This window comes from Sabethes cyaneus, chromosome 2, assembly GCF_943734655.1.
Source record: "Sabethes cyaneus chromosome 2, idSabCyanKW18_F2, whole genome shotgun sequence".
NCBI classification, from domain to species: Eukaryota; Metazoa; Arthropoda; class Insecta; order Diptera; family Culicidae; genus Sabethes; species Sabethes cyaneus.
This window is the reverse complement of record NC_071354.1, coordinates 243897799-243923549: the sequence shown is the minus strand read 5'-3', so window position 1 is coordinate 243923549 and position 25751 is coordinate 243897799. Positions and strand designations below refer to the sequence as shown.

Here is a 25751-nt window from a genome sequence, read left to right as displayed (position 1 = left end):
ACTTTGAATAAAGCATCAGTCTCAACGCAACTCACATGGTGTCAGAAGTGGGATTTTGGGAAAGCGCGGAGTTTCTGATTAAACCCGCCATGAAAACGTTGAGAAACGTTAAGAAAAAGTGAAAAATAGTCAGCCTTTCGTCTCGAACGCACAAATCGCGCACATAAGTGAAATAATTTTTTTGATATACGTAGAAAATCGAGTGTTGCATAATCGCAGAAAATAAAATGGCGCATGTTGAGTCACTGGCTTCTGCAACGGGAGGGCTGAAGCCCCCAAAGCCGCTAGTGCTAGGTGATAATATGGCGGAACAGTGGCGAAGCTGGTACCGCCAGTTTAAATGGTTCTCTATCGCGACGCAGTTAGATGTGAAACCAAAAGAAGTACAGGCAGCAACGCTATTAAGTGCAATCGGTGTCGACTGTATACGTATTTTTGACACTTTTGGTTTACACCCCGAGCAAGAAGAGGATATTAATGTGATAGTGCAAAAGTTTAATGAGTACTTTTCTCCCAAATCATGCATCACATATGAGCGTTACCATTTCAACCGAATCGAGCAGAAAGAAGAAGAACCTTTCGATGTGTTTGTAACTCGCGTCCGGGAGCAAGCTAAAAAATGTGCTTTTAGTATCCTACATGATTCGCTTATAAAAGACAAATTGATTATTGGAATGCGGTATACGAAACTAGTTCCCAAATTGCTAGATGACGAGCTCACACTTCAGAAAACAGTCGAAATCTGTCGCAACTACGAGCTAACATCGATACAAACGAGAGAGTTAAATAAGGAAGAAAAAATAGAAGTGTTAAGATCAGCAAAGCGAGAAGAAACAAAACAGTGGAAAGAAGAAGTGTTCGACTGCAATCGATGTGGACGAAAGCACAAAAAGGGTGGCTGTCCAGCGTTTGGAAAAACGTGCAACTCTTGTGGACTTAAAGGTCATTTCGCGGTTATGTGCAGAATGAAAACAAAATCTGATAGAAAAGTGAATGAGGTTATACAGCGAGTGAGCGAATATGAAGAATCCGATGCAGAAGAATTTTACGTACATGTCGTAGATAATAGCAATGAAGATGATTGGTTCGAAGTCGTCGAGTTTCAAGGTAAACGTGTTTCAGCCAAGTTGGATACCGGTGCCCAGTGTAACGTACTTCCCATAAGGATTCTTCAGGATACTTCAGCAGCTGTCAAGCCGTCTAGGACGAGAAATCTCGTAACGTACAATGGACAGAAAATTCCAGTCATCGGGGAAGTTTCAGCTAATTGCATCGTCAAAGGTAGGTCCAGTCCAATTACGTTTAAAGTCGTGAAGGAAGATGTCACACCAGTGCTAGGCCGCAAAACTTGTAGTTCTCTCGAATTGATTACTAGAATTCACACAGTCGAGGTAAACGAAGCCGTCCTGTACGATGGCTTAGGATGTTTGCGGAACTATATTTATGATATCGATCTAATCGGCGATCCAAAATGGGAAATCCGCCCATCGAGAAACGTACCCCATAGCATCAGAGAAGATGTTAAGAAAGAACTATCGAACATGGAAAGGCTGGGAGTGATCGCTAAGATACATGAGCCTACCCCAGTTGTTAATGCTATGGTTATTGTTCGAAAGAAAGGAAAAATACGTATCTGCATAGACCCATCGCAGGTTAATCAGAACCTGTTAAGAAGGCACCACCCCCTCACGTCAATTGAGGAAATAGCAGCACGCCTTAAGCACTCTACACGGTTTACAATTTTGGATTGTAAAAAAGGATTCTGGCAGATTAAAGTGACCGACCGAACATCGAAGTATCTTACCTTTGGAACACCGTGGGGTCGTTATTGTTGTAAGCGGCTCCCATTTGGCCTTGCATCAGCTCCCGAAATATTTCAAAATGTTATGCAGCAGCTGCTTGGCGATATAGATGGCGTTGAATGCTCGATGGACGATATATTAATTCATGCTAGGAGTTCAGCGGAGTTGCACCAAATTACAGATGGCGTATTAAAGCGAATCACTGCAGCGGGATTAAAATTAAACCGGGAGAAATGTTTGTTTGACCAGCCATCAGTTAAGTTCCTAGGACACATCCTTTCAGCCGAAGGGGTAAAGGCGGATGACGATAAACTTGACGCAATACGGAAACTTCAGGTGCCGACTAATAAACAGCAACTGCAAAGAGCCCTTGGCATGATTACTTATCTCGGTAAGTTCATTAAAAATTTATCAGATATAACAAACCCGCTTCGAATGCTCTTGTCGAAGAACGTAATGTGGGAATGGAATGCAGAACAACAAGATGCCTTTTTGAAAATAAAAAACATGATGATTTCTCCTCCCATACTAGCTTTCTACGACGTCAACGCACCAGTCACGCTGTCAGTGGATGCCAGCTCAAAAGCATTTGGAGCTGTATTGATGCAAAGTGGTAAGCCAGTCGCTTATGCTTCGAAATCGTTGAATGCAGCAGAGCTCAATTATCCGCAAATAGAGAAAGAGGCTGCTGCAATTCGTTTTGCTTGTCAAAAGTTTCATCAGTACGTATACGGCAAAGAACTGATTGTCGAAAGTGACCATAAGCCACTAGAATCCATTTTTCGAAAACCATTGGATCGTTGCCCACCACGGCTCAAGAGGATTAGGCTCGACGTTTCACAGTATAATCCACGTGTTATCTACGTACGAGGCAAGGACATACCAATTCCAGACATACTTAGTCGGGATGTTCTGAATCACCAAAAAGATGAGTTTGAGGATGAATTGGAGGTCCATATAGTATTACAGATGTCGAAGCGAGCAGCAGGCGAGCTTCGAGATCATATCGTGGTGGATGATGAGATGCAGCTATTGAAACAAACGATAATAACTGGTTGGCCGGATCGTAGGGATGAAGTAAATCCTATCTTGCGAAAATATTGGTGTTTCAGAGATGAGCTTGCTGTATACGAAGGAATTTTGTTCAAAGCTAATCAAGTAGTTGTACCGCAATCGCTGCGGAAGAAAATGCTTACCGCTATCCATAGTGGACACTCCGGCCTGCACAGCTGCATAAAACGAGCGAAACAGTCGTTGTTTTGGATAAATATGACTTCAGATATACAGGAGACGGTTGATGCCTGTAGAATTTGCCAGAAACATCAACATGATAATGTTAAACAAAGTATCGTGTCGAAAGAAATTCCAAGTTTGCCATTTGAGAGAGTAGCGACGGACTTATTCCATTTCAAAGGAAATGATTATATACTTATCGTGGATAGCTATTCGAGTTTCTTTGATTTTAAAAAGCTGACAGATTTATCATCACGGACAATAGTCACAAAACTCAAGGAATGGTTTGCGGTACATGGGATCCCACGAGTGCTTGAATCAGATAACGGACCTCAGTATTCTTCAGAAGAGTTCAAGGTGTTTGCAAGGGAGTGGAGTTTTGATCATAGCACTTCCAGTCCATGTTTTCCAAGAGCTAATGGATTAGCTGAACGCTACGTTCAGACAGCTAAAAATATTCTAAAGAAATGCACCGAAGATAAGTCTGATATCCAACTAGCTCTGCTACACGCCCGAAATACACCGAGATGCATTGGTTTACCTGCTTCTAGTGAAAGACTTATGGGAAGGCTTCTTCGTACAAATTTGCCAATCACAGACAAAACTTTGGAACCCAAGCTGATTTCGAGTGTTCCAGAAGCATTGTCGGAAGAGAGAAAGCTACAGAAGCAGTATGCTGATAGAGGAACAGTGGAATCGAAACAATATCAACCTGGAGAGCCAGTACTTGTTCAGAATCAAAACACTAAGTCATGGACACCAGCAACAGTGGTGCACTGTGTCGATGGAAGAAGATCGTATGCAGTAACTGACGGGGAAACAACACTCAGAAGAAATGCTCACCATATACGCCCAGTTAAGGCAGTGCAAAACGAAAATGAAGGAGTGTTGAAGCCACCACCTGTATCGGAAAATCAATTAGCAACTGCGGAAGACGTTCCAGACAGTTTAGAAATCGTCCAACCAGGTGAAAATGGCACTCTTAATAACCAGCAACAAACAACTCGTAGTGGCCGTATGCCTAAACCATTGAAGCTTAAAGATTTTGTGTATTATTAGTATTCTTTTAAAAAAAGGGAGATGTAATGTAGTAACTTTGAATAAGCTAGTTTTAACGTGTTGAACAGCACCTCTCATGTAAGTCATTACCTTTGTAACGTATATACTTTGAATAAAGCATCAGTCTCAACGCAACTCACATCTTCGACTATAGCATAGACGGGAGTACTGTCCGGAGAGTGGATCACGTTAACGACCTCGGTATCGTACTCGACTCCAAACTTAAGTTTAACCCTCACTATTCTGCTATTATTTTGAAAGCATCTCGACAGCTTGGGTTTATTGCCAAAATTGGAAGCGATTTCAAGGATCCTCACTGCCTTAAATCGTTATACTGTGCGTTAGTCCGTCCAGTGCTTGAATATGCAAGTATGATCTGGCAGCCCTAGCTCACCTGGATTTTAAGAGTCAAGAGTCAAGTTAAGGCAGTCAGCTCACCTGGATTTTAAGAGTCGAGCGCATTCAAAGAAGATTCATCCGTATGGTCCTAAGGGATTTGCCTTGGAGAGATCCTGATAATCTTCCGCCGTATCAAGAACGATGTCACCTGCTAGACTTAGACAATTTGGAACGACGCCGCAAAGTTCAACAGTTCAAAAACAATGCCATTTATTCACCGACCTTACTGATGAAACTAAACTTTCGTGCATCGCAAAGACATTTACGCACCACGACACTATTGCATACCGAGTTTCATCGAACCACGTTTGGGTACCATGAACCAATGGCTGCATGTATCCGGACGGACATTCACGCAGGCTGAAGGACTGTTCGAGTTTGGAGAATCTACCGGAAAATTTGAGCAAAAATTGAAGAGAATTGACTGGATATAATATTAATTTCTTGACTTGTACTTTGTACTATATGTTTCATTAAGACTTAGTCAGATGAATATAATTTATAATAAATTTGTTTTCCATGAAATCCGACACCATTCTCTGTTTTATTGCCGCCACTGTACTAGATGCGATACAGCACTCGTTCGCTAATTGCACGAGCAGACCAGTGCATCTGCGTTTTTTAATTGCACTAAGACAGAACTGTCAAGAATATTGGGGGGGTGTACCAATGTTCGTTTTATAATTGAGCTTTGCAACTCTCACATAAAATATACATTTATTCGTGCCATTACAAGCGGGGTGACATAGGACTACAAATAAGTGCGTAATATGAAATAGTCCGATCAAATGAACCCAATTACAAGCAAATTGTAACTCGAATTGATATTATCTATTCAAATGTTATATATATAAGAGCTAGCGACAGTTGAAAGTTTTTACCATAATATTATTTCACTCTGTTATTCTGGCATGAAAAACACATGGCCGAGGAGTATAAAACAATTGCAAGCCTTATGCTACAAGATTCGAATTTACGACGACTGCTTTGTTAGATTAGTATCGTAACTCGAGGCTAGCTGGGATGACGATAATTAATGACATATTTTAGATATTTAATATTTCGCCAGAATATTCATATTAAATATTAATATTATTTAAATATTAAATAAACGAAATTATAACATAGATTGTGTGGAGCATAGTTTATTGTTCATGCTTTGTTATGTCACAGATTTGTGCAATATGGACACAATAAGTTACACATAGCGATTATGAAGCGTGGTATGCCTTTGGTTCTCCAAGTTTACAAAAAAAATTTCTGTGGTTGCTGTGATGTTTGCTAGTTCTGTCAGTGGTCAGTGCAATTCTGTCGTCCTCGTGCAAAGTGAAATTTTCAGAATTATCTAAAATGGAAAATACGTTGAAAACGCAAATGAAACGAAAGCATGTCATCCTGACTTTAGCGGAAAAGGTACGTATAGTTGAAGAGGCTGAAGAAGGAACCGAATCTCGTGAGATAATCGGGAAAAAATACGGCGTGGCAGGTACCACCGTTACAAGGATCTTGCAAAATAAAGCTGCGTTACGTCTGAAACTGAATCATTTCAAAGAGCATGGTGTGAATAACAGGAAAACTATGAAGGAACCACTTTTACCATTGTTAGAAAAGGCTCTGTACGTATGGATTCTGCAACAACGTGACGAAGGAATTATTGTCACATCCGACATTCTGCGAGCTAAGGCCGAGTTATTGCTTGGTTTACTTAAAGAACGTGGTGTTTATGTAAACCAAACGTTCACTTTTTCGGAAGGATGGGCGCGACGCTTTAAAGAACGTTTCGGGTTGCGCATAAAGCGTGTTGTCGGAGAAAAGGTTTCCGCTGATCTACCCGCTTATTTGAAATTTAAACCTGTCTTCGCCAAAAAAATCGACGAAATGCAACTCAAACCATCGCAAATATATAACGCTGATGAATCTGCTATATTTCCGAAGCTGCTGGCGTCACGTAGCATAATAACATGCAATGAAAAACAAGCATATGGGCGGAAAGTTAATAAAACCCGCTATACGTTTATGCCATGCTGCAACGCCGACGGTTCCAATAAACTAAAACTGTTGTTTATTGGAACCGCTGCCAAGCCACGTTCGCTCCCTCATAAGGCCGAACTTCCGGTGGAGTACTGTCATTCAAAAAAAGCTTGGATGACGAGGCAACTATTCCACACATGGTTCTACGAGCAGTTTGTTCCGTCTGTGCGAGCTTTTTCCGCGGAACAAGGCCTGCAACCGAAAGCTTTACTTGTGCTCGACAATTGCACGGCGCATTACGATGGCAGTGACAACCTGGAATCCGACAATGGGCTGATACAGGTAAATCGGAATGTATAACATAATTATAGTAACTACCCAAGCAACAATGTGACTTTTATTGTCCTCATAAGAGTGTAACAAAACCCAAATTGTTACTTGGGTATAAATCTGAAACAAACTTAACTTAAAATATTGCATTGGCGTCACTTTTTAGGCTATCTACCTGCCACCGAATGTGACCTCCGAATGCCAGCCGATGGACCAAGCCGTCATTAATGCCATCAAAACCAGATACAAGCGCAAATTGATGTTGGCTTTGGTCCTCGAAAACGACCATTTACCCTTTGAAGACAGGTTAAAAAAAATTAGTCTTCTACAAAGTATGAGCTGGCTGGACGAATCCTGGAAAGAAATCACACCAAGAACCATCAAAAACTCATGGAAAAAATTAATAGATCAGTTTCCAGAAAGTACCGGATGCTCTACGCAGGAGGAGTTTGCAATATCAGATATGCAGGCTCTTGCTGCTTCAGTGGATACGTTGGCAGGAACTACTACATCTGAGGAAGATTTAAAGTTTTGGCTGAATGACCGTATATACGACGCTAATAATAACCCGGCTTGGACTACAAGCGAAATCTTTACCGATGAGCAAATAATGCAATCGATTTTGGGAGAAAGCAATTCGGATTACGGTGCTACTGATGGTGATGATGTAGAAACCATGATTGATGTTTCATCGATAAACGTTGGAGATCATTCAGAGACCCCGTCATTCGCCGAAGCTCTCCAATCTGTTGACTGCCTTATTCGTTATTTGAAAGACGATGCAACCCAAATAAGTCGACTGAATTTAATAAGAACTACAATTGTCGAAAACGAATGGCGTAGGCGCAAGATTTAAATAATTTTATTATAATAAAAAACTGATAAAATTTTAAAATGTTTCTCCATTTAGCATCCCCTTACCAAACTTGACAGTCAGACGTCACAGTGAACTTTGACGTTTAGTTTGACTTTTAACCGTTTTTTAATTGCACTTTCGTGCAACTAGCGAACGTGCGATTAAAAGGCAGTGCATCTAGTGAACGTGCAATTAGCGCACGAGTGCTGTACTTGAATGTGATGCCTGCAATAAGATCTACTGCGCGGAATTCGCGTCTTCGGCCATCGCACTTCCTGGATGGCTGCAACCTCGACCTTCATATTCTGCGGTTCTCTGGCCAGGATACTGTCGGTAAAAATGTTATAATGATTCAGCGGCAATTGGTCGATAATCCCTAGAGCATACTGAGTTGCAGCTAATTTCGCTACGTCAGCAGGGGTATGGCTAGCGAGTTTATAAGAAACGGATGAATTAACGTTAGAGACACCAAAGCCAAAGGAGTGTTCCATTTCTTTAATGGTTTCTAATAAACAAGCTATAATCTTCTATCTATAATAAGCCAACAAGCAATAATCCTACTTACCAAACTGTACACGAATTTCTCGGGTTTCAGTTTTAAGTTTTTTTTTACTTTCAAATATGAACATCGTAGAAAATGACAACAAATTTATATCGACTGCACGCCTACTGTAATGTAAATTGTCGATATTAAAACAATAAATTCAAATTATATCCACTTTTCTTGCAAATTACACATTCAAAGAAATCAAAGAATAAAGAAGACTTTTTTCACACGGCCTACTGTGGGTGCAGGTCATCCGCAATAAACAATTTCCTTATTCTAGCAAATATATATGTATATATCTATATCATAACCTAACATAATGAAAATCTGGATGTAACTTTCCAGCATTTATCGATGGTTAATGTTTCTTAACTGTTGGTATCATACATGGCGCACTCGTCGTCGACTTATCATCATCATCGGACTAGCAAATCTCAACCGTCTTAAACGCGTACACTAATTAATTGTCAAACCACTGGCCATCGCGATAACCAGAGACACCAACTCCTATTGTTGTTGGAAGGAAACCGGTATGTTCGTGTTCGTGGCACGCACTTAAGCTAATTTTGTTCGCATACTCAATACTAAACCGATCACAAACTCTAATGAAAACTAGAATCAAAATCTACAAAATGATGTAAACTATGGAACGCAAAAGATTACGATTTAAACGATTTGTTTTCCACGAAAGTTGGAAAGCAAACGAAGATAGTCTTGTCGGTCATCCTTAACATTAAAGCAACTGTGTGTTTCGCGCACATGTTCGTCACTAACAGACTTTGGTCCTGTCCCTCCCGACTTGTGAATGTCTAAACTAGCGCAGTAGAGGAAAAAAATATTGTTGAGCGCTTGTCAGCACACGGATTACTGACCGGAAAAGTGCGGATTGTAGGGAGCCTGTTTGGCGTAACTTTCCGAGACGACTTCGTTGTAACTGGGAGGATTCATCATCGTTGCACTGGGAGGCATCGCTGGGGGAGCACTTCCGGGCATCGGCATGGGCATCTGCTGGTACTGCTGGTGCTGCACGGGTGGCGGCGCTTGCATCGGGTAGGGCGCCTGAGTGGGATAGGCTGGAGCAGTTGTGTTGTAACTGAAAAAAAAAAGAGAGACAGAAGAGTGTGATCAACGCAGGTAACCTTCACGATGCGCTTTATCTCTAACCTTGATTACAGTATTTCAACAAAAATTTAATCAATATTTGTGCACGAGGCCTGAGCATTAAGTTAATACTATTCCACGTTTTACAAGTAGGTATGCCATGCATACAATTCATTACATTAAAAGTAAATTCAAAATATGCACAACGCAATTTAATTTTAGCTAATATGTTTAAATATTATCCAGTTTTTGAACCGATCAATCAAAGTAGCTCATGCTAATCTTTGGTTGGCGGAAAAATAATGCAAATGCAGTGTGCTTATCTCGGCCGCTCGGGTCAAGTACATAAACAATTTGCAATAATCAGCTTTTTTAACTTTCTCCCAAGCAAACACTAGCACATTCGAATGTAGACACTCTGTCACTCTCTAACTCTGTCTCGAAAACATACAAAAGAAAGAACGGAAAGCATATCAAGCCTTCGCGCTAACTACTGCAGCGTTAATAAAACAAACTTTCAAGTCATTAAAACATGGAACGATTGCCTCTATAAGCGATATGAGCTCATGCTGAATTTGATAAGAGGACAATATCTTTTTATAGCATTTCATTAACTTACAAACAAACAGTGACGTAGTGAGATTATGATTCATCAGCAAATAAAAGTCCAAAAATAATCACTTACTTAGGCATCTGTGGCTGTGGCATCGGATAAACACCGGTTCCGGTGGTATGTTGTTGCAGGACAACCGCTCCGGTTCCGGCCGGCATCGCCGTCGTCGTTGCGCCAACTTGCGTAACCGGGTAGGGTCCTACATGATGCTGGGTAGATGTGATGACCACAGGTGCTGAAACAAAAAAAAATTATAGCAAACAAATTCCATCACACCAGTGAGTTACTATGTAGGTAGGTACACTTACTGGCGATTATGGCACCCTGATCACGGTTCCGACGGCAGCACATGCCGCACAAGGAAAACAGCAAGAACACCACAAAGCAAATCACGATCGGAATGAAGATATCCATTCTTTCTCGGTGCTCGATCGGCTTAGCTTAGCGTGTTTACCAAACGAATCGACGACGCAGAAAATCACGCTCTGAAAAAATAAACTGCTATTAATTATAATAGCCCACCACAAAGTTTACAAGGTCGTTGCGGCTCGAATTTGAAGCATGCAACCGCAGAACAATGTTTCCTTTTTCCGGATGAATTTCGACAATAACAAAAGGCACGACGTCATAATATATTATTTATATTAGATAGTTACGTGGAGCCGCAAAACCAAAAAATATGTTCAACTAACAAGTGAACTCCGTCACGTGGAGCCTTTGACCTTCCCCGTTGCGTTACTTACTTCGTTCTCGAAAATATTTGAACTGGAACTAAATCACGAACCCGTTCTCACGGAATTTTTCTTCTCAAAGCAAACTTTACGCCGACGGCGATGACTAATCCTCTTCTGCTTGGTGATAACCACAAGCACCACTCACTGACTGAGTATAGAACTTCACTAATACCCGCTAGCTAGCCCGTAGTAGAGAAATAGTGGTGCCTATCATCAATCAAGAAGCAAGACAGTTGCTAGTTGCTCGCTAGTCCGGTCTATCTACCACCCACTAGCACAATATCACTATTTAATTAATCACTACACAAAGGCTTTATCCTGGTTCCTATTTCGCAAGCAGCTGCAGCAGCCAGCAGATGTGAATACGAATAAATCAGTGAATCTGAATCGGCTATCCCACCAAAACAGCGACGAAGGCAAGGGAAACAAAGCAAAGCACTAACGTTAGATTTTGTTTACGTTTTCATTGACAGCTGTGTCAGCGTGTGCAGGGTTGCCAAGTTTTCAATTTAGGGTGCAAACAATAAAAATCAGCAGGAAATAGGACTTAAGGGCAACGTTACCGTATAGGCGAGCGCGAGAACTCAGTCGGCTACTTTTTGATATGCAATTACTTTTCGAACAATTGAATCAATCGATCACATGTTAAAATAGTGCTATAATAATTAGTTGATTATTTTGGCAGATAATCTATAATTTCGACTACTTCAAGGAAATCGGCAATCACTCAACCACTCAGCCAATTCCATACTGATGGTTGGCACTGGCACTAACAGGGTCTTTTGAGCCTCCGTAAGTTTTATTACCAAACTGATAAAAGCTAATTTATTCATTTCATTTGGAATAAAAATTTACTCTAACTTACATTGATCTATACCATGACTAACACTTTAAATCAGGCTGTCAATTTAATGTAGGGGAGTGTCGTCGTGGGTTGGGCGTCGTGGTTGGAATTCGCCCATAACTTTCGTTTCAAAAGGAATTTTGGAAAGCTAAATACGTCGTTTTAAAGGTCTAAGAATAAGGTATATTTCCGGAAAGTTTTGAACTGATTGCTTGAAAAATGAAAAAGTTATCCAGCTTTCCACGAGCGATAATGGCGGATATTGAGCACAAGTGGGCACAATCTTTTGACATTCATTGGAGAAGCGTCGAGTTCGCCCTGACGGAGTTACTATGGATACATTCATGATTGTTTGTTGTTCGAGTGTAAAAATGTAAACATTGTTTAATTTTGCAGATCAGCTGAAGTGGAACATAACTAAACTGATCCAAACTTTTATAGTGGTTTGCAACCATAATTTGCTGATACTTTTTCACTATAGTGCGAATTAAACATTCGAAACATTACACATTAACGCAAACATTAACTTCATGTTGGTCGAGCCGTTGTCAAGTTTGCTCTCGAACAGCGTCTCGACTTGATAAGAAACTTTCCGTTGCGTATTTGGACATTCTCCCTGAAATTTGCGAAAACTGGAAAGCCACAATCCATAAAACTTGTTGTCCGTTCAATCATGTTCCTCTTTAGCTGATCTTCAAAATTGAACAATGTTTACATTTTTACATTCGAACAACAAACAATCATGAATGTATCCATAGTAACTCCGTCAGGGCGAACTCGATGCTCCTCCAATGAATGTCAAAAGATTGTGCCCATTTGTGCTCAATATCCGCCATTATCGCTCGTGAAAGCTGGATAGGTATTTACGTTAAGACAAAAAATGTTGTTATAGTCGGTCCATGTTGTACAGGTTGGGCCACCGCAGAAAAGCTAAGACATAGGTATTGAAATTCTATATAGAGACATGAAAAGAATGAATTCTGTGAACAACGGCTCATATAGGTACAAATACCTTATTTTTAATTGCATTTTTGCGAAATTTTGGCGATCTTGTAAAAACAATATTGCCACAATCGCTTTTTCCGAAGTGTACAACTACAATGAAAAAAAAACAACAAACATCTAGGTTTTAATCGTATTAATTTTATTTTATTTCATCACATTTTACGTGACTGACATGCTCTAGCGATTATTGCGCTTCTGTGCTTAAAATTATGGTGGCCCAACCATGACTACTCAAGTGGCTCGACCTTTACAAATAGCGCTTTTCTAGTATTTCACCTTAGACTTCCCAAACACCTTACTGGAAGGGATTTTTCTATAGTCTTCGTGTGCAGCACAACACAGTTCATACATTTTCAAAATTTATGTCGATAATTGCATTTCATGAATCATTTCTTGAAGAAAAGTTAATTGCGCCTGGAAAACTTTTTTTGTAAGATTTAGTCACTGAATTCAGAACGGGAGTTTTGAATACACGATTGAAATTCACAATATTGTGAAAAGTTAGCTATCACAGTAAGAAGTTTTATAATAGTTGTATCATAGATATCATGAGTTACTAAAACTGTAAAATTGTGATGGCCCGACCATAACAGTGGCCCGACGATAACGGCAATACCCTATCCTTCACCATTTTCACTATTGGCTACGATATACATTTCATTCCATACATGTGTTCGGGTCCATCGGAAATACAACTGTCCTCATACGCACTTCGCGTCCGAGAAAAACTCGTACTAAGCACCAATCAATCCGCCCGTTGCATTTTTTCCTTTTTTTGTCTCTTTATGGATGCATCCCTTCGCTTGATATTCGCCCATTTGCCGTCTTACGCTTTCGCCAATATCTTCATATCTGTGGAGCCGGCACTCTAAATATTGTATGCGCCGTACCGCCATCGGGCAACTCCGGTAACTCCGGCGGAAACGCGAAGGGCCAAATCTCCACAGCAGTCCCATTTCGAAATACTCCCGAGCCGTTTGGTCGATTCTTGGAGAATTTGTTTCGCTCGTAGCACCTCAGTTGACGCTGGATCTGAAACTTCCTTTCTACCGAGACTCTCATTAACGAAACTGTTTTCCACTTATTGATCATTCTCCCCAGGTAAACAGTATACAGTAAGCGTTACCAATGCCCTTCGCAAGCAGGTCTATAAGCATTTAACCTTTCTAGTGCATTGGGGTCGTTTTCGACCATCGGCATACTTAAGCCCCAGACACAATGCATACGGATTTTACTACGTTGCGGCAATTTGACAGTTTTGACGTAGGACTACGTCTTTGTTTACTATGCTGGGACTGGGTAGCACTTTGTGAAAACGAAAATAGAAGTGTAACGTTTGAATGAAAGATTTCAAATGGTAATAACTACTTAACTACTGAACGAACTGAGCAATTTATATGTCGTTGGATAGATAAAATGACCAGGAATTTTATGGAGGGTATTAGAGAGCCATTTCATGGAGGGCGTAAGAGGGGGGGCTCCTATACTAATGATACACAAATTTCCTCAAAACTCTAGAACAAATCAAGCAAATGGAACTAAATTTGGCACGTGATGGTTTCAGAAGGCAAGATTTTTTTCTATGATGAATTGAGACCCCTCCCCTCTTTAGGAGGGGGGCTCCTATACAAATAAAATACAAATTTCCTCATACCTCGAGAACTAATTAAGCAAAGGGAATCAAATTTGGTATGTTGGGGTTTTTGGAGGTAATAATTTTTTCTATGGTGTACTGAGAGCCCTTCCCCTTCTAAGAGGGGGGCTCCCATCTCCCATACAAATGAAATACAAATTTCCTCAAAACTCGCGAACTAATCAAGCAAATGAAACCAAATTTGGAATGTGGAGGTATTCGAAGGCATGAATTTATTTTATGATGGTTTGAGCCCCCTCACCCCTGTGGTAGGAGAATAAGGACTCTCATACAAATAAAACAGAAATTTTTGCGTACGTGCCATACTTTCTGCTATGTAATAAGCGGTAAGCTGTGAAAGTAAACTAGTAAAACCTTTTCGGAGCAAGAGATAGTGAATCGATTCCGCTAACTTACATGCCTGAGGCTATTCATATCAAAGGAGAAAGACCTTCGAATGGTCATAATTGCGATAAACGTGCTTTGGCTTTAATTTTATTTGTAACCAATGGCCCTTTTAAAGGCCACAAGCGAGTTAAACCAAGAATCTCAATCATTGCATGCGTTGTACTTATGAACCCACGTCCACGTATTTTCAAATCCACCATTACATTCAATGAAGAATTGAATCTGAATATTTCGCTCTTCTCTTTTTAGCATTCACTTAAACAATGGCACTCACAGATTCTTATAAACATACATATGCCAGAAATGCAGTTTACATTAGTCTTTGATTTAATTATCGGTTATAGTCCTACGTCGCCCTTACGTACAACCCTTAGGGCTGTATACCTTGTAGTTTTTTCATGGGTTTTCTGTCAAATATCCGCAACGTAGTAAAATCCGTATGCATTGTGTTTGGGCCTTTACAAAGCTTGATACTCAGTAACGGAACGAGCTACTGTGTTACCTGACTCACTGCGAATATGCGTTGTATTCGCGGGATCGTGTTGGTTCGAAAGGTTTCGAAAAATATCGCCCTTGTATCGAAAATATCGTTAATTTTGATCACTAAAAATAACGTACTTAAACGTTATATTTCATGTGCCAGTAGTACGCAATAATTGTATTGTGACACTGAATTGTTATTTATGCAACTTTTTACCATTTAAATGCAATAACAAAAGCACAACTTATAAAAATCGTTTGTTATCGATATTAACTGCATATGCGTTATAAACGAATAAAACGTATGGTTACGTTTTATTTCAATAATACGCATATTCGCAGTGAGTCAGGTAAAACAGTAGAGACTTGAAATTTTCTGACTTTTCCTGACTTTGGCAAACTAGCATTGTGGGGGAGTTTCAGCTTTCAGCGACATCTAGGAGAGCCACAACAAAAAAAGTTACATATTACGAATTGGGGTCGAAAACGACCCAAGTTTTGAAATTGCTCTCATTCATCCATTTTCAATTCAAATTTCGTTTTCTTTACCTCGTTTGGAAGGTATGGCCAAAACCTGGCACCCAAGGTATATTAGGGAATATTTGTTGACTAATGGCCACTTCTGCGTCGGCTCCGGAACACCCACTACCAGGTCCTGGCGGCATTTTTATGCTTTGAAGTAATTCATTTTACGGCACTTCAAATCACATTGCCTTGATAAAATAAGACTACTGTGTTACCTGACTCACTGCGCATAGCGTTGTATTCACGGTATCGTGTTGGTTCGAAAGGTTTCTGTTACGTTGTGATATATAATAAAAAGGCGTACACGTAACAATTAACTAATTACTATATTAATACCGATAAAAGAATCTATATCAGGGCACTGATTGTTAACACCCGATCGTGAGTGAGGTGTAACTCGAAGTGAGGGCAGAGCTTTCTCCACTGATGACGATAGCCGTAAGACGATGACATATCAACGCTACCAATTATGTCGACAAAGCTTCTCCGATTGTGTAGTAGCGTTAGAGGGGCTACCCTAACACCTCCCCTTTTTAGTAGACTTGGTAAGGCTCGTAACGAACTGGGGCCCTACGCTGGCGTGTCGATCGGCGGTGTAACTCTGGATCTAAAACAGGCTGCCTTTTTGGTAACCGAGGTCGAGGATTGTCGTCTTGCAGGCCCATAAGCTCTCTTAAGAATTCACGCTGTAGTTCGTTTAATTCTTCAGCTGCAACTGGTGGTGGTCCAACTTCGATCGTAGTATCACTTGGCTTAGTAGGACTGATCCCCCAGGCACCAAGAAGAATGTCCAGTGGAACGACCGGTTCTGCTTCTCGCGAGTCACTCGTTTCATCTCCATACCGTGTCCGTAGCTGGTTACTATGTGAGCGAATTAGCCGTTGCAGTTCCGGAAGCCACACATTGTACATTACTCTGCCGACTCGTTCGACAATTTCTCCAGGAATCCAGTTGCATTTGTTTCCAGAGTGCACTTGGGCGTACACCTTACTCTTCACATCAAAAGATTTGCTTTTTGCTCCATGTTTAGCATCGAACTGTTTATTTTGTTTCAGATTGTTATCCTTGAAGAATCTGCTTGGCGGACGAAGAAGTTCAAACGACGTCCGCAGTGGTTTGCCCAAAAGCACTTCGGCGGGAGATTTCCCCCCTGGAGTATTTCGACATGGTGTGGATCTATAGCAAAGTAAAAATGTATCAAGCGCTTCTTCTAGTGGTTCTCCACCGGCTTGGATTTTCTTCATGGTCCGCTTGAATGTGTCTACGAACCGTTCCACGTGCCCATTACTTTGGGGATGGAAAGGTGCCGTTTTTAGATGCATGATCCCATTTGCTTCGCAAAATCTCTCAAACGCATCACTTGTTAGTTGGGTTCCATTATCGGACACTAGAACCTCAGGCATACCGAATCGGCTGAAAATCTGACGCAGAATAGCAATAGTGGCTGTCGTAGTGATTCGGTTCGTGGAGATCACTTCTGGCCACTTCGACAATGAATCTATCAACAGGAGATAATATGTTCCATTGATTGGTCCCGCAAAATCCAAATGCACTCTTTGCCAAGGTTTTTCAGGGATAGGCCACGATTCGAGTTTCGTTTTAGTATCGGTTTTGGCCACGGACGCACATTCAGAACAAGATCGCACTAAAGCCGAAACATGATCATCAATGTTCGGCCAATACACATACATTCTCGCGATGGAACGCATTCGCGCTATACCAGGATGGCCGTTATGAAGCTGTTGCAATACCTTATGCTGTAATTTCTTTGGTACCACAATGCAATCTCCGTACATAAGAACTTTCTGGGCTACGTATAACGATTCCCGGCGTACAAAGAATTGTTGAACCTTCCGCCGGAGATAGATTTCTTGTCGCTGGGCCAACCATCGAGCACGTACTTAATCACCTGCTGCAATGTTTCATCATGAGTAGTCTCGTCTGCTATCTGTTTGTAAGAAACAGGGAGATACTCAACTGACTGACTAACTATATTGCAAATTACACGTTCTATTTCAATGGACGCGATCACATAGTCCTCATCTGGTTTTACGTGACTATTGATCAAACGCGATAATATATCCGCATGACCAAAATGATACGTAGAAACATATTCGATGTCAAACTCGTACAATAACATCGTAAGTGCCCACCTCTGGAGTCTGTTAGCTGTGTACAACGGAATGCCACGTTTTGAGCCAAATATGGCTAAAAGCGGCTTATGATCCGTCTGTAGGATGAATTTTCTGCCGTAAATCATCCTGTGGAATTTTGTGACTGCATATACGAGGCCCAGTGCCTCCTTTTCAATTTGGCTGTATCTAGACTCCGCTGGCGTTAGACTTCGAGATGCATGGAAAACAGCTTTCTCTGACCCATCAGGAAAGCGATGTGCAATACGGGCTCCAATACCCACATTTGATGCATCGGCCGACACCACAATTTGAAGGCGAGGATTATAGTGTGTCAGCATGAGAGGGGATTGCAAGATCTGCTTAAAACGGTCAAAAGAGCGTTGACATACCTCCGACCAGTTGAACGTACCCCTTCTTTTAGAAGTTCGTCCAGCGGCTGCCGAAGATTTCGCATTTCCCGAATGTATTTACCATAGTAGTTTATGGCTCCTAAGTATGACCGGAGAGTAGAAACATCATGCGGTGGAGGCATGTTAATTATTGCCTTCACCTTATCCGGATCGGGGCGAATGCCCTCCGAGTCCAGAAGCTGTCCCAGGTATTTTACCTGGTGCATGAAAAATTTGCATTTTTCGAACTTCACCGTGAACCCATACTCCTGGATGCGTTGGAGGACTTGACGTAGATTTCGTTTATGCTCCTCCTCAGTGCGACCTCCAACCAGTATATCATCAAGGTAAGGAGCGGTGCATTGGATTCCCGCTAGCATCGTGTCCATAATTTGTTGAAAGGCCCCTGGTGCACTTTTGATGCCAGGGGAAAGCCGATTGAACTGGTACAGACCTTTATGTGTGTTTATATTAATCAGCTTGCGGCTGTCTTCGTCGACGGGAACTTGTAGATAAGCGTGCGATAAATCGATGTGGCTAAATATTGTGCAATTTGCCATTCGATTAGATATATCCTCGGGAAGAGGAAGCGGAAAGCTGTTTGCCTCGAGCGCGTTGTTTAATCCGGTCGAAAAATCTGCGCAAATTCGAACGGAATGATCCGGTTTACGCACCACAACAATCGGTGCAGCCCAATCTGCGTGCGTAATCGGTGTAATGATGCCAAGGTCTTCTAACCGCTGTAATTCACCTTCGACGACTGATTCCATTCCATATGAGACCGGTCGCTTGGGTTTGAACACTGGCCGGACATTTTCCTTCAGCGTAAACTGTACTTGTGTCTTCGAGCAAAGTCCCATGCGATCAGAGAAAACGTTTGGAAAATCTGCTTGCAGGTCGGTAATCTGTCTGTCCTCTCGTTGTGTCCCAATCAACTTACAAAAGGACGAAAACGGTACGTCCCATAACCCAAACTCTTCGAGCAAGTCTGAGCCTAAAACGTTCAGAGAGAGGTTAGAACTACAAACGTAACAGTTACCTTCTCGTTGTGTATCGGCGATGGTGATTGTAGCTTGGAACATCGCGTCGATTTCCAGTCTGCTACCGGAAGCTGTTTGCACCTCGCAGTCTGGTGGATACGTCTTTGGTGCCCCGATTTTCATCCAATTTTGCTTTGATATGACGGTAATATCGGAGCCGGAATCCAGCTGAAGACTAACTGGTACCCCGTTGATGCATGTTTCGACGTATCTCCGACTTCGTTTAAGGTCCTTCACGATCACGATCTTATTTGAGTGCTGTTTGTACTGCTTCTTCCCCTTGTATGCCTGTTGCCGCTGCTTGAAACATCCACAGTAGCCTTCTTTGTGGCCTATTCGACCGCAGTCTCGACATTTGTGGTCTTTGAAAGTGCACTGTTTGAAGAAATGCATGTTGCCACATCCCCAGCAAGGTGTTCTAACTTCGTCACTCTTGCCTGTATCATATTTGGAATGGCCTCGGCCGTGCGGTGAGCGTGATCTGACGGCCTTTGCAGCGGCCACAACAGAGCTTGAAGACTGCCCTCCGATAAGAATCGTGTCCCGTTTTAGATTGATAAGGGACTTGCACTCCTCAACTACCTTCTCTAGGGTGATGTTGTTCGTCTCGTTGATCTTGGACAACAGGCGCATCCGAATGTCCGAATCGTTGGGTGATTTGAGTCCGCAAACGAAGATGAGGCATTTGAATTTTTCTTCTTGTAACTCCTGCAGCTTAAAATCGACGCACGCTCGGTTGACCTTGCATGAGTAGGTTATAAAATCCTCGTTCTCGTCTTTCATCGTCTGCAGGCACTGATACCGTCGGTAGAAAATGGAAACCGGCGTGCCAAAAATCGTTTTTAACTTGGCCACCGTTTCCTCAAAGGAATACTCTCTCGACAGCTTAGGAAGAATGAATGATGTGTATCGTTCGTGTGCGGCTGGGCTCAGCTTCCGGAGTAAAAGTCGTACCTTTGCGTCATCCGTCAACTGGCCAGCATCTTTCTCAAAAAGGTCCGCGTACCGCGCAAACCACGCATCGAAAGAACATCCTGTTTCTCCGTCGTAAACGAAATCGGTGATATTCGATGCTAAAGAGTCGAGTATAAGCTCGTTCCTATTAGCTGCCTGGACATTTCCTTGAATCGCCGTCATTTGTTCCGATAAGCGGGCCATCAACGCATGCTGATTGTTGAGAATTTGCAGGATCGTTTCCTTAAAAGGCTGGTCTGCATGTACGGAATGCGATGGCGGAACCGACATTTTGTTTTGTAACCGCCGTATTCACTTTTATCGATATTTTAATCTGACTTTCTCGCGAACTTAAACCGATAATTAACACGCATCACGATTCTCGTCGCCACTTTGTTACGTTGTGATATATAATAAAAAGGCGTACACGTAACAATTAACTAATTACTATATTAATACCGATAAAAGAATCTATATCAGGGCACTGATTGTTAACACCCGATCGTGAGTGAGGTGTAACTCGAAGTGAGGGCAGAGCTTTCTCCACTGATGACGATAGCCGTAAGACGATGACATATCAACGCTACCAATTATGTCGACAAAGCTTCTCCGATTGTGTAGTAGCGTTAGAGGGGCTACCCCAACAGTTTCGAAAAATATCGCCCTTGTATCGAATATATCGTTGATTTTGATCACTAAAAATAACGTACTTAAACATTATATTGCAAGTGCTAGTAGTACGCAATAATTGTATTGTGAAACTGAATTGTTATTTATGCAACTTTTTACAAGTTAAATGCAATAACAAAAGCACAACTTATAAAAAATCGGTTGTTATCGATATTAGCTGCATATGCGTTATAAACGAATAAAACGCATGGTGACGTTTTATTTCAATAACATGCATATTCGCAGTGAGTCAGGTAAAACAGTAGTGGAAGTACAATGGGGACATTTTGGACCCGAATGACCACTTCCCCATCATTTCCGGAGCATCTGGTACCCGGTTTTTGACGACAATTTTGAATTTTAGGTTGATTTATATTGCGGCACGTCAAATTTCATCACATTGATAACATAAGACTATTGAAAGTTTAAGAAAGACATTTTGAAGGGAAATGGCCACATCAGCATCGATCCTGGAACATCCGGTACCCAGTTTTTGGGGACATTTTTGTATTTTAGTATAACTCATAATGCGACATATCAAATCACATCAGCCTAATTAAATAAGGCTGATGGAAGTAAAACAGTGTCATTTAGAAGCCAAATGGCAACTTTACCATCGGTTCTGGAACATCCGGTGCCAGTTTTGGGGGACATTTCTGGATTTTGAGATAATTCACCATGCGGCACCTCAAATCACATCGCGTTGATAAAATAACAATAATGGAAGTACAATGGGGCGTCAGTCGCATATAATCCGGTACCCGGTGTATATAATGAACCTTAAAACGGGGTAACTCGGGGCAGATGAAGTACCCTGCAATTTGTTTATTTGTTTATTTTATTTATTTGACTGATGTTAGACTCTGCCCATTATCGATATTTAAAAAAATTGTTACATAGCTTTCCAATTTGCTTCTTGGTCAATTCAACATTTATAATGTCACGATGATTGTTAAATGTGGCCATCATGCTATACATTGGCTCATTTCTGGCGAATTCTACCTGCCGGAGAGTATGTCCTTTAAAAACAGAGCATCTGTTGTACGCCTTCAGCTCTCCAAGCTTTCCGTTCCAATCAATAAGCATAACGATTTATAGTTAGGCATCTCTCCGGTCCATCCTAAATTCCGCAGGGCATAACGAATAAATTTCTTTTGGATTCGCTCAATTCGCTTTTTGTGCACTTCGTAGAATGGTTGCCATATGTGTGCGTACTCAACACCGCTTCGTACCAAGGCATTGTACAATGAGATGATAGTATGCGGATCCTTTAACTCTCCACTGAGGCATGATCAAACATGCCAAATAAAGAATTTGCTTTTGCAATAACCTTTTCAGTATGCCGGATGAAGTTAAGCTCGCTGTCCATTTCTACCCCAAGATCGCATACATGGTCTCTTCTTGGTAATATTTCATCTTCCATGGAATAATCAAATAGCAATTTATTTGTTTTTCGGGTATAGGACACCATATTACACTTCTTCGTATTAACTTTTAGGCCGAACGTTTTGCAAAATCCGATGAAATGTTGTACACTATCCTGAAGAATTCGACAGTCCTTAACAGATTTCACCGGGAGAAAAACCTTCACATCGCCAGCATAAATTAAGATGTAAACCCCAGGGAGAAGTTCCGGGAGCTCATTCATGACCGTGACGAAAAACAATGGCCCAAGATGACTCCCCTGAGCGACACCAGACCAGGCCGGAAATGGAGCTGACTTGCTCTTGTCAATCTTGACATATTGCGATCGATTCTTTAAATAGTGGCTTATCCACCTCAGATTTATACCGCTTATTCCATACTTTGGCAGCAATGTTGCGATCGCATCAATATTTATTACGTCAAAAGCCTTAGACATATCTGTGTAAATTGTATCTACTTGCCACCCATCCACCATCCATTGCGCAGTTCTCGAAACAAATTCCGCCAAATTAGTTACCTGCAATCCAAGATTGTCCCCGAAAACCGGATACCGGATAGTCCGGAACCGATGGTGAAATGGTAATTTTGGCTCCAAAATTTTTCCATTGTCCTTCCATTAGTGTTTTTTTATTAAGCAAATGTGATTTGATGTGCCGCATGATGAATAATTTTATCAAAAAATATTCTCATAAACCGTGCACCCGATGTTCCGGACCATTTGTCTTCAAATTCTCCCCATAGCTCTTGTGCCGCAAAATGAATTATCTTAAAATATAAAAATGTCCCCCGGGACCTGGTAGTAGGTGTTCCGGAACCGACGCAGAAGTGGCCATTAGTCAACAAATATTCCCTAACATACCTCCGGGATTTATTGAGTTGTATCTGAAAACCTCAAGTGTCCGAGCAAAGAGGACTTCGTCCTATTATTTATCACAAAACATTGGACCTTCCGGTGCAATTAGATTTGAAATCAACGTTGAAATTAGGCTAGAAATTAAAGATGGAACTTGCATTCTTCTTCTTCTTCAGCATAGGGCCGAGGTGGCTCGTGCTGTTGCAAGCACTCGTCTCCATTCAACTCAGTCTTGGGCCACTCGTCGCCAATTTCCTAGTCGTCTCAGAAGTCGCAAATCGCTTTCGACCTGGTCGAGCCATCGTGCACGTTGGGCCCCCCTGTTCCTGGTGCCGGTGGAGTTGTTGAAGAGGACTATTTTCGCCGCACTGTCGTCCGGCATCCTTACGACGTGACCGGCCCACCATAGCCTGCTAACTTTCGCTAGATGTACGATGGGAGTCTCCCCAAGCAGCGCCTGTAGCTCGTGATTCATACGCCTCCGCCACTCTCCGCTTTCAGTTTGTACTCCACCAAATATCGTCCGCAGCACTTACCGCTCGAACAAGGCAAGGGCGCGTATGTCCTCCGTGAGCAGCGTCGCGGCTTCAAGTCCATAAAGAACTACCGGTCTAATCATGGTTTTGTACATTGTTAGCTTCGTGCGACGGCGTACGCTTCCTGATCGTAGCGTTTTACGAAGGGCAAAGTAGGCAAAATAGGACCCGATTTCCCGCTTGGATGCGCCGCTGGATCTTCTTACTAGTGTTGTTGTCCGCGGTCACCAGCGATCCCAAATACACGAACTCCTCTACCACTTCTAGTTCGTCGCCGTCAACGGTTACCGTCCGTGGATAGGACATTAAATAAGACTTTGGGCTTGAAATTTTGGATTGAATTGGGCTTGAAATGAAATTGGACTTAAAACATAATTTGATAATTCTATTTGTAATTAGACTTGAAACTTTATTTGAAACTGGAATTGAATTATTGTAATTGTGCTTGTAATTGTGTTTGAAATTAAAGTTGAAATTTTACTTGTAATGGGATTTGAAATTAGCCTTGAAGTTCAAATTAAAATGGGAATTCAAATTAAACTGGAAATCAGTTGTTAAATATGACTTGAAATTGAACCCAAAATTGGAACGCAACTAGATTTTAATTCCTTTCTATCTTCTATCCCGTGTTTCTAGTTTCATTGTTCAGTTTTTTTCGTTTCCTGTCTCTTTTTTTTTCTTTTTTTCGGTCCTGTTTTTCCATTTTATGTTATTTTCCTTTGCCGTTTCCCGTCTTATCTCTTCCCTTTTTCTATTTTCCTTTTTTTTGTTTTCAGTTTTCGTCTTTTAACTCTTTTTATCTCCTTTCCTTTTTCGTTTTTTGTGTTCGTCTGTTCCGTTTTTTCCTTGTTGGTCCCGGTATATCGTCTTTTCAGTCACATTTATTCTGTTTTGGCTCCCTTCCCTGTCCTATCCTATCATTCCTATCCTATTGTTTTTCTTTTTTATATCCTGTTTCGGCCTTTTACTCTTCCGTTTAACCGTTTACTTTAATCCGTTTTTCCTTTTCTTTCTTTTCTTCTTTTTCTGTTCCATTTTCCTGTTTTTTTGTCTCATTATTTCCTTTTATATCCCGTTTGACCTCTCTTACCTAGCATTGGGCGATACTGCGAAAAGCATCGATATTCGAATATCGATACAATTTTTGTAAAGGTATCGATCCCGTTGAAATATCGGGCGGCGAGTATCGATACCAGTGGTATCGATATCGGTATCGATACACTGACAGGGTGCAACGAAAACCACACTTTTGTTTATTATTAAGCTTAATTTTTTAGAAAATTATATGCGTGTGCTTTTACTACTGTTGATTCTCTTTCGTTCTCATACGAAATCTCGTTAGGAACGAAATAATAGCTGAGTCGGACTGGTCAGGCCTGCGGTTTTAAACTCTTTTGACCGGAAACTGCAACGAATTGCTCAGGATTGCTACAAAATTTATTAGAAAATCTAGTGGAATGATGGAAATGAAAAATAAATTTTAAAAATCGGACAAAAAGTACAAATCCGTTTTTTTAAGTTGGTAAACCGACTTTTTGCCAGATTGATCGGTCACCGGCTTTGCAAGTGAAAAACCGGCCGGGCCGACCAGAAATCGACCACTCAGCCAAGCGCTAGCAAATGCTTTTATATTTTGCATACGGTTTATGCTCCTTGATCGAAATGACTTACGAAGGGAAAAGTAGACCTGACTTAGCTAGAATGCGTCGTTGAATCTGCTTACTCGTATGATTGACGGCGGTTGCCAGAGATCCCTAATTTATGAATTCATCAACCCCTTCCAGTTCATCTCCGTCAAAAGTTATTTCATGCACTCAGGGTTTCTTCACTTAACAACGCAGTTGCGGCTTCATTGACGGTCTCCAACCACATCCATCTTCGAGTGCCAAGACAGCTACCTCCATTGAGGAAAGCAGAGCTTCACTCAGCACCTTGTGAGTTGTCTAATTGCATTTGAAATTAATTTTAAAATCGGAGCTGGAATTACACTTGAAATTTTACTTAAAATTGAACCTGAAATTAAACTTGATATTGAACTTGAAATGGGAACTGAAATTTAACTTAGAATTGAGCATGGCATTATGCTTAAAATAGAACTTCAAATTGATATTGATGAACAAATGATATTGGACTTCAGTTTGAATCAATTTCAACTTGAATCTTTACTTTAAATTGAGCTGGAAGTAAGACTTTAAATTTAACTTAAAATT

At 41.3% G+C, this 25751-nt stretch overlaps 4 protein-coding genes across 4 annotated transcripts; 1 reads left to right on the top strand and 3 right to left on the bottom strand.

Annotated features, from left to right (window-relative positions):
• The first annotated feature begins 5843 nt into the window (after positions 1 to 5843).
• Positions 5844 to 7650, top strand: LOC128736843 (jerky protein homolog-like). Its single transcript, XM_053831339.1, has 2 exons — positions 5844 to 6806; positions 6961 to 7650. Exons 1-2 carry the CDS (start codon positions 5844 to 5846, stop codon positions 7648 to 7650), a joined length of 1653 nt encoding a protein of 550 aa, XP_053687314.1.
• A 793-nt stretch (positions 7651 to 8443) lies between these two features.
• On the bottom strand, positions 8444 to 11044 carry LOC128736903 (protein shisa-5). Its single transcript, XM_053831408.1, has 4 exons — positions 10655 to 11044; positions 10220 to 10396; positions 9984 to 10146; positions 8444 to 9290 (listed from the first exon to the last, which is right to left on the bottom strand). Exons 2-4 carry the CDS (start codon positions 10323 to 10325, stop codon positions 9062 to 9064), a joined length of 498 nt encoding a protein of 165 aa, XP_053687383.1. The 5' UTR covers positions 10326 to 10396; positions 10655 to 11044; the 3' UTR covers positions 8444 to 9061.
• A 5029-nt stretch (positions 11045 to 16073) lies between these two features.
• Positions 16074 to 17231, bottom strand: LOC128736842 (uncharacterized protein K02A2.6-like). The gene has a single exon (XM_053831338.1). It carries the CDS (start codon positions 17229 to 17231, stop codon positions 16074 to 16076), a length of 1158 nt encoding a protein of 385 aa, XP_053687313.1.
• A 119-nt stretch (positions 17232 to 17350) lies between these two features.
• On the bottom strand, positions 17351 to 20349 carry LOC128736841 (uncharacterized protein K02A2.6-like). The gene is made up of 3 exons (XM_053831337.1): positions 19104 to 20349; positions 18085 to 19058; positions 17351 to 17488 (listed from the first exon to the last, which is right to left on the bottom strand). The coding sequence occupies exons 1-3, from the start codon at positions 20347 to 20349 to the stop codon at positions 17351 to 17353; spliced, it is 2358 nt and encodes a 785-aa protein (XP_053687312.1).
• Positions 20350 to 25751: the final 5402 nt, after the last annotated feature.

Coding starts and splice junctions, on each gene's coding strand:
- LOC128736843 (XM_053831339.1), top strand. CDS start 5,844: ATGGAAAATACGTTGAAAACGCAAATGAAACGAAAGCATGTCATCCTG. Junction 6,807..6,960: donor CCGACAATGGGCTGATACAG/GTAAATCGGAAT, acceptor GTCACTTTTTAG/GCTATCTACCTGCCACCGAA.
- LOC128736903 (XM_053831408.1), bottom strand. CDS start 10,325: ATGGATATCTTCATTCCGATCGTGATTTGCTTTGTGGTGTTCTTGCTG. Junction 10,147..10,219: donor TCAGGGTGCCATAATCGCCA/GTAAGTGTACCT, acceptor TTTTTGTTTCAG/CACCTGTGGTCATCACATCT. Junction 9,291..9,983: donor CCACAGCCACAGATGCCTAA/GTAAGTGATTAT, acceptor TTTTTTTTTCAG/TTACAACACAACTGCTCCAG.
- LOC128736842 (XM_053831338.1), bottom strand. CDS start 17,231: ATGTATGTGTATTGGCCGAACATTGATGATCATGTTTCGGCTTTAGTG.
- LOC128736841 (XM_053831337.1), bottom strand. CDS start 20,349: ATGTCGGTTCCGCCATCGCATTCCGTACATGCAGACCAGCCTTTTAAG. Junction 19,059..19,103: donor CGCCGATACACAACGAGAAG/GTAACTGTTACG, acceptor TGAACGTTTTAG/GCTCAGACTTGCTCGAAGAG. Junction 17,489..18,084: donor ACGAACTTCTAAAAGAAGGG/GTACGTTCAACT, acceptor TCTTACAAACAG/ATAGCAGACGAGACTACTCA.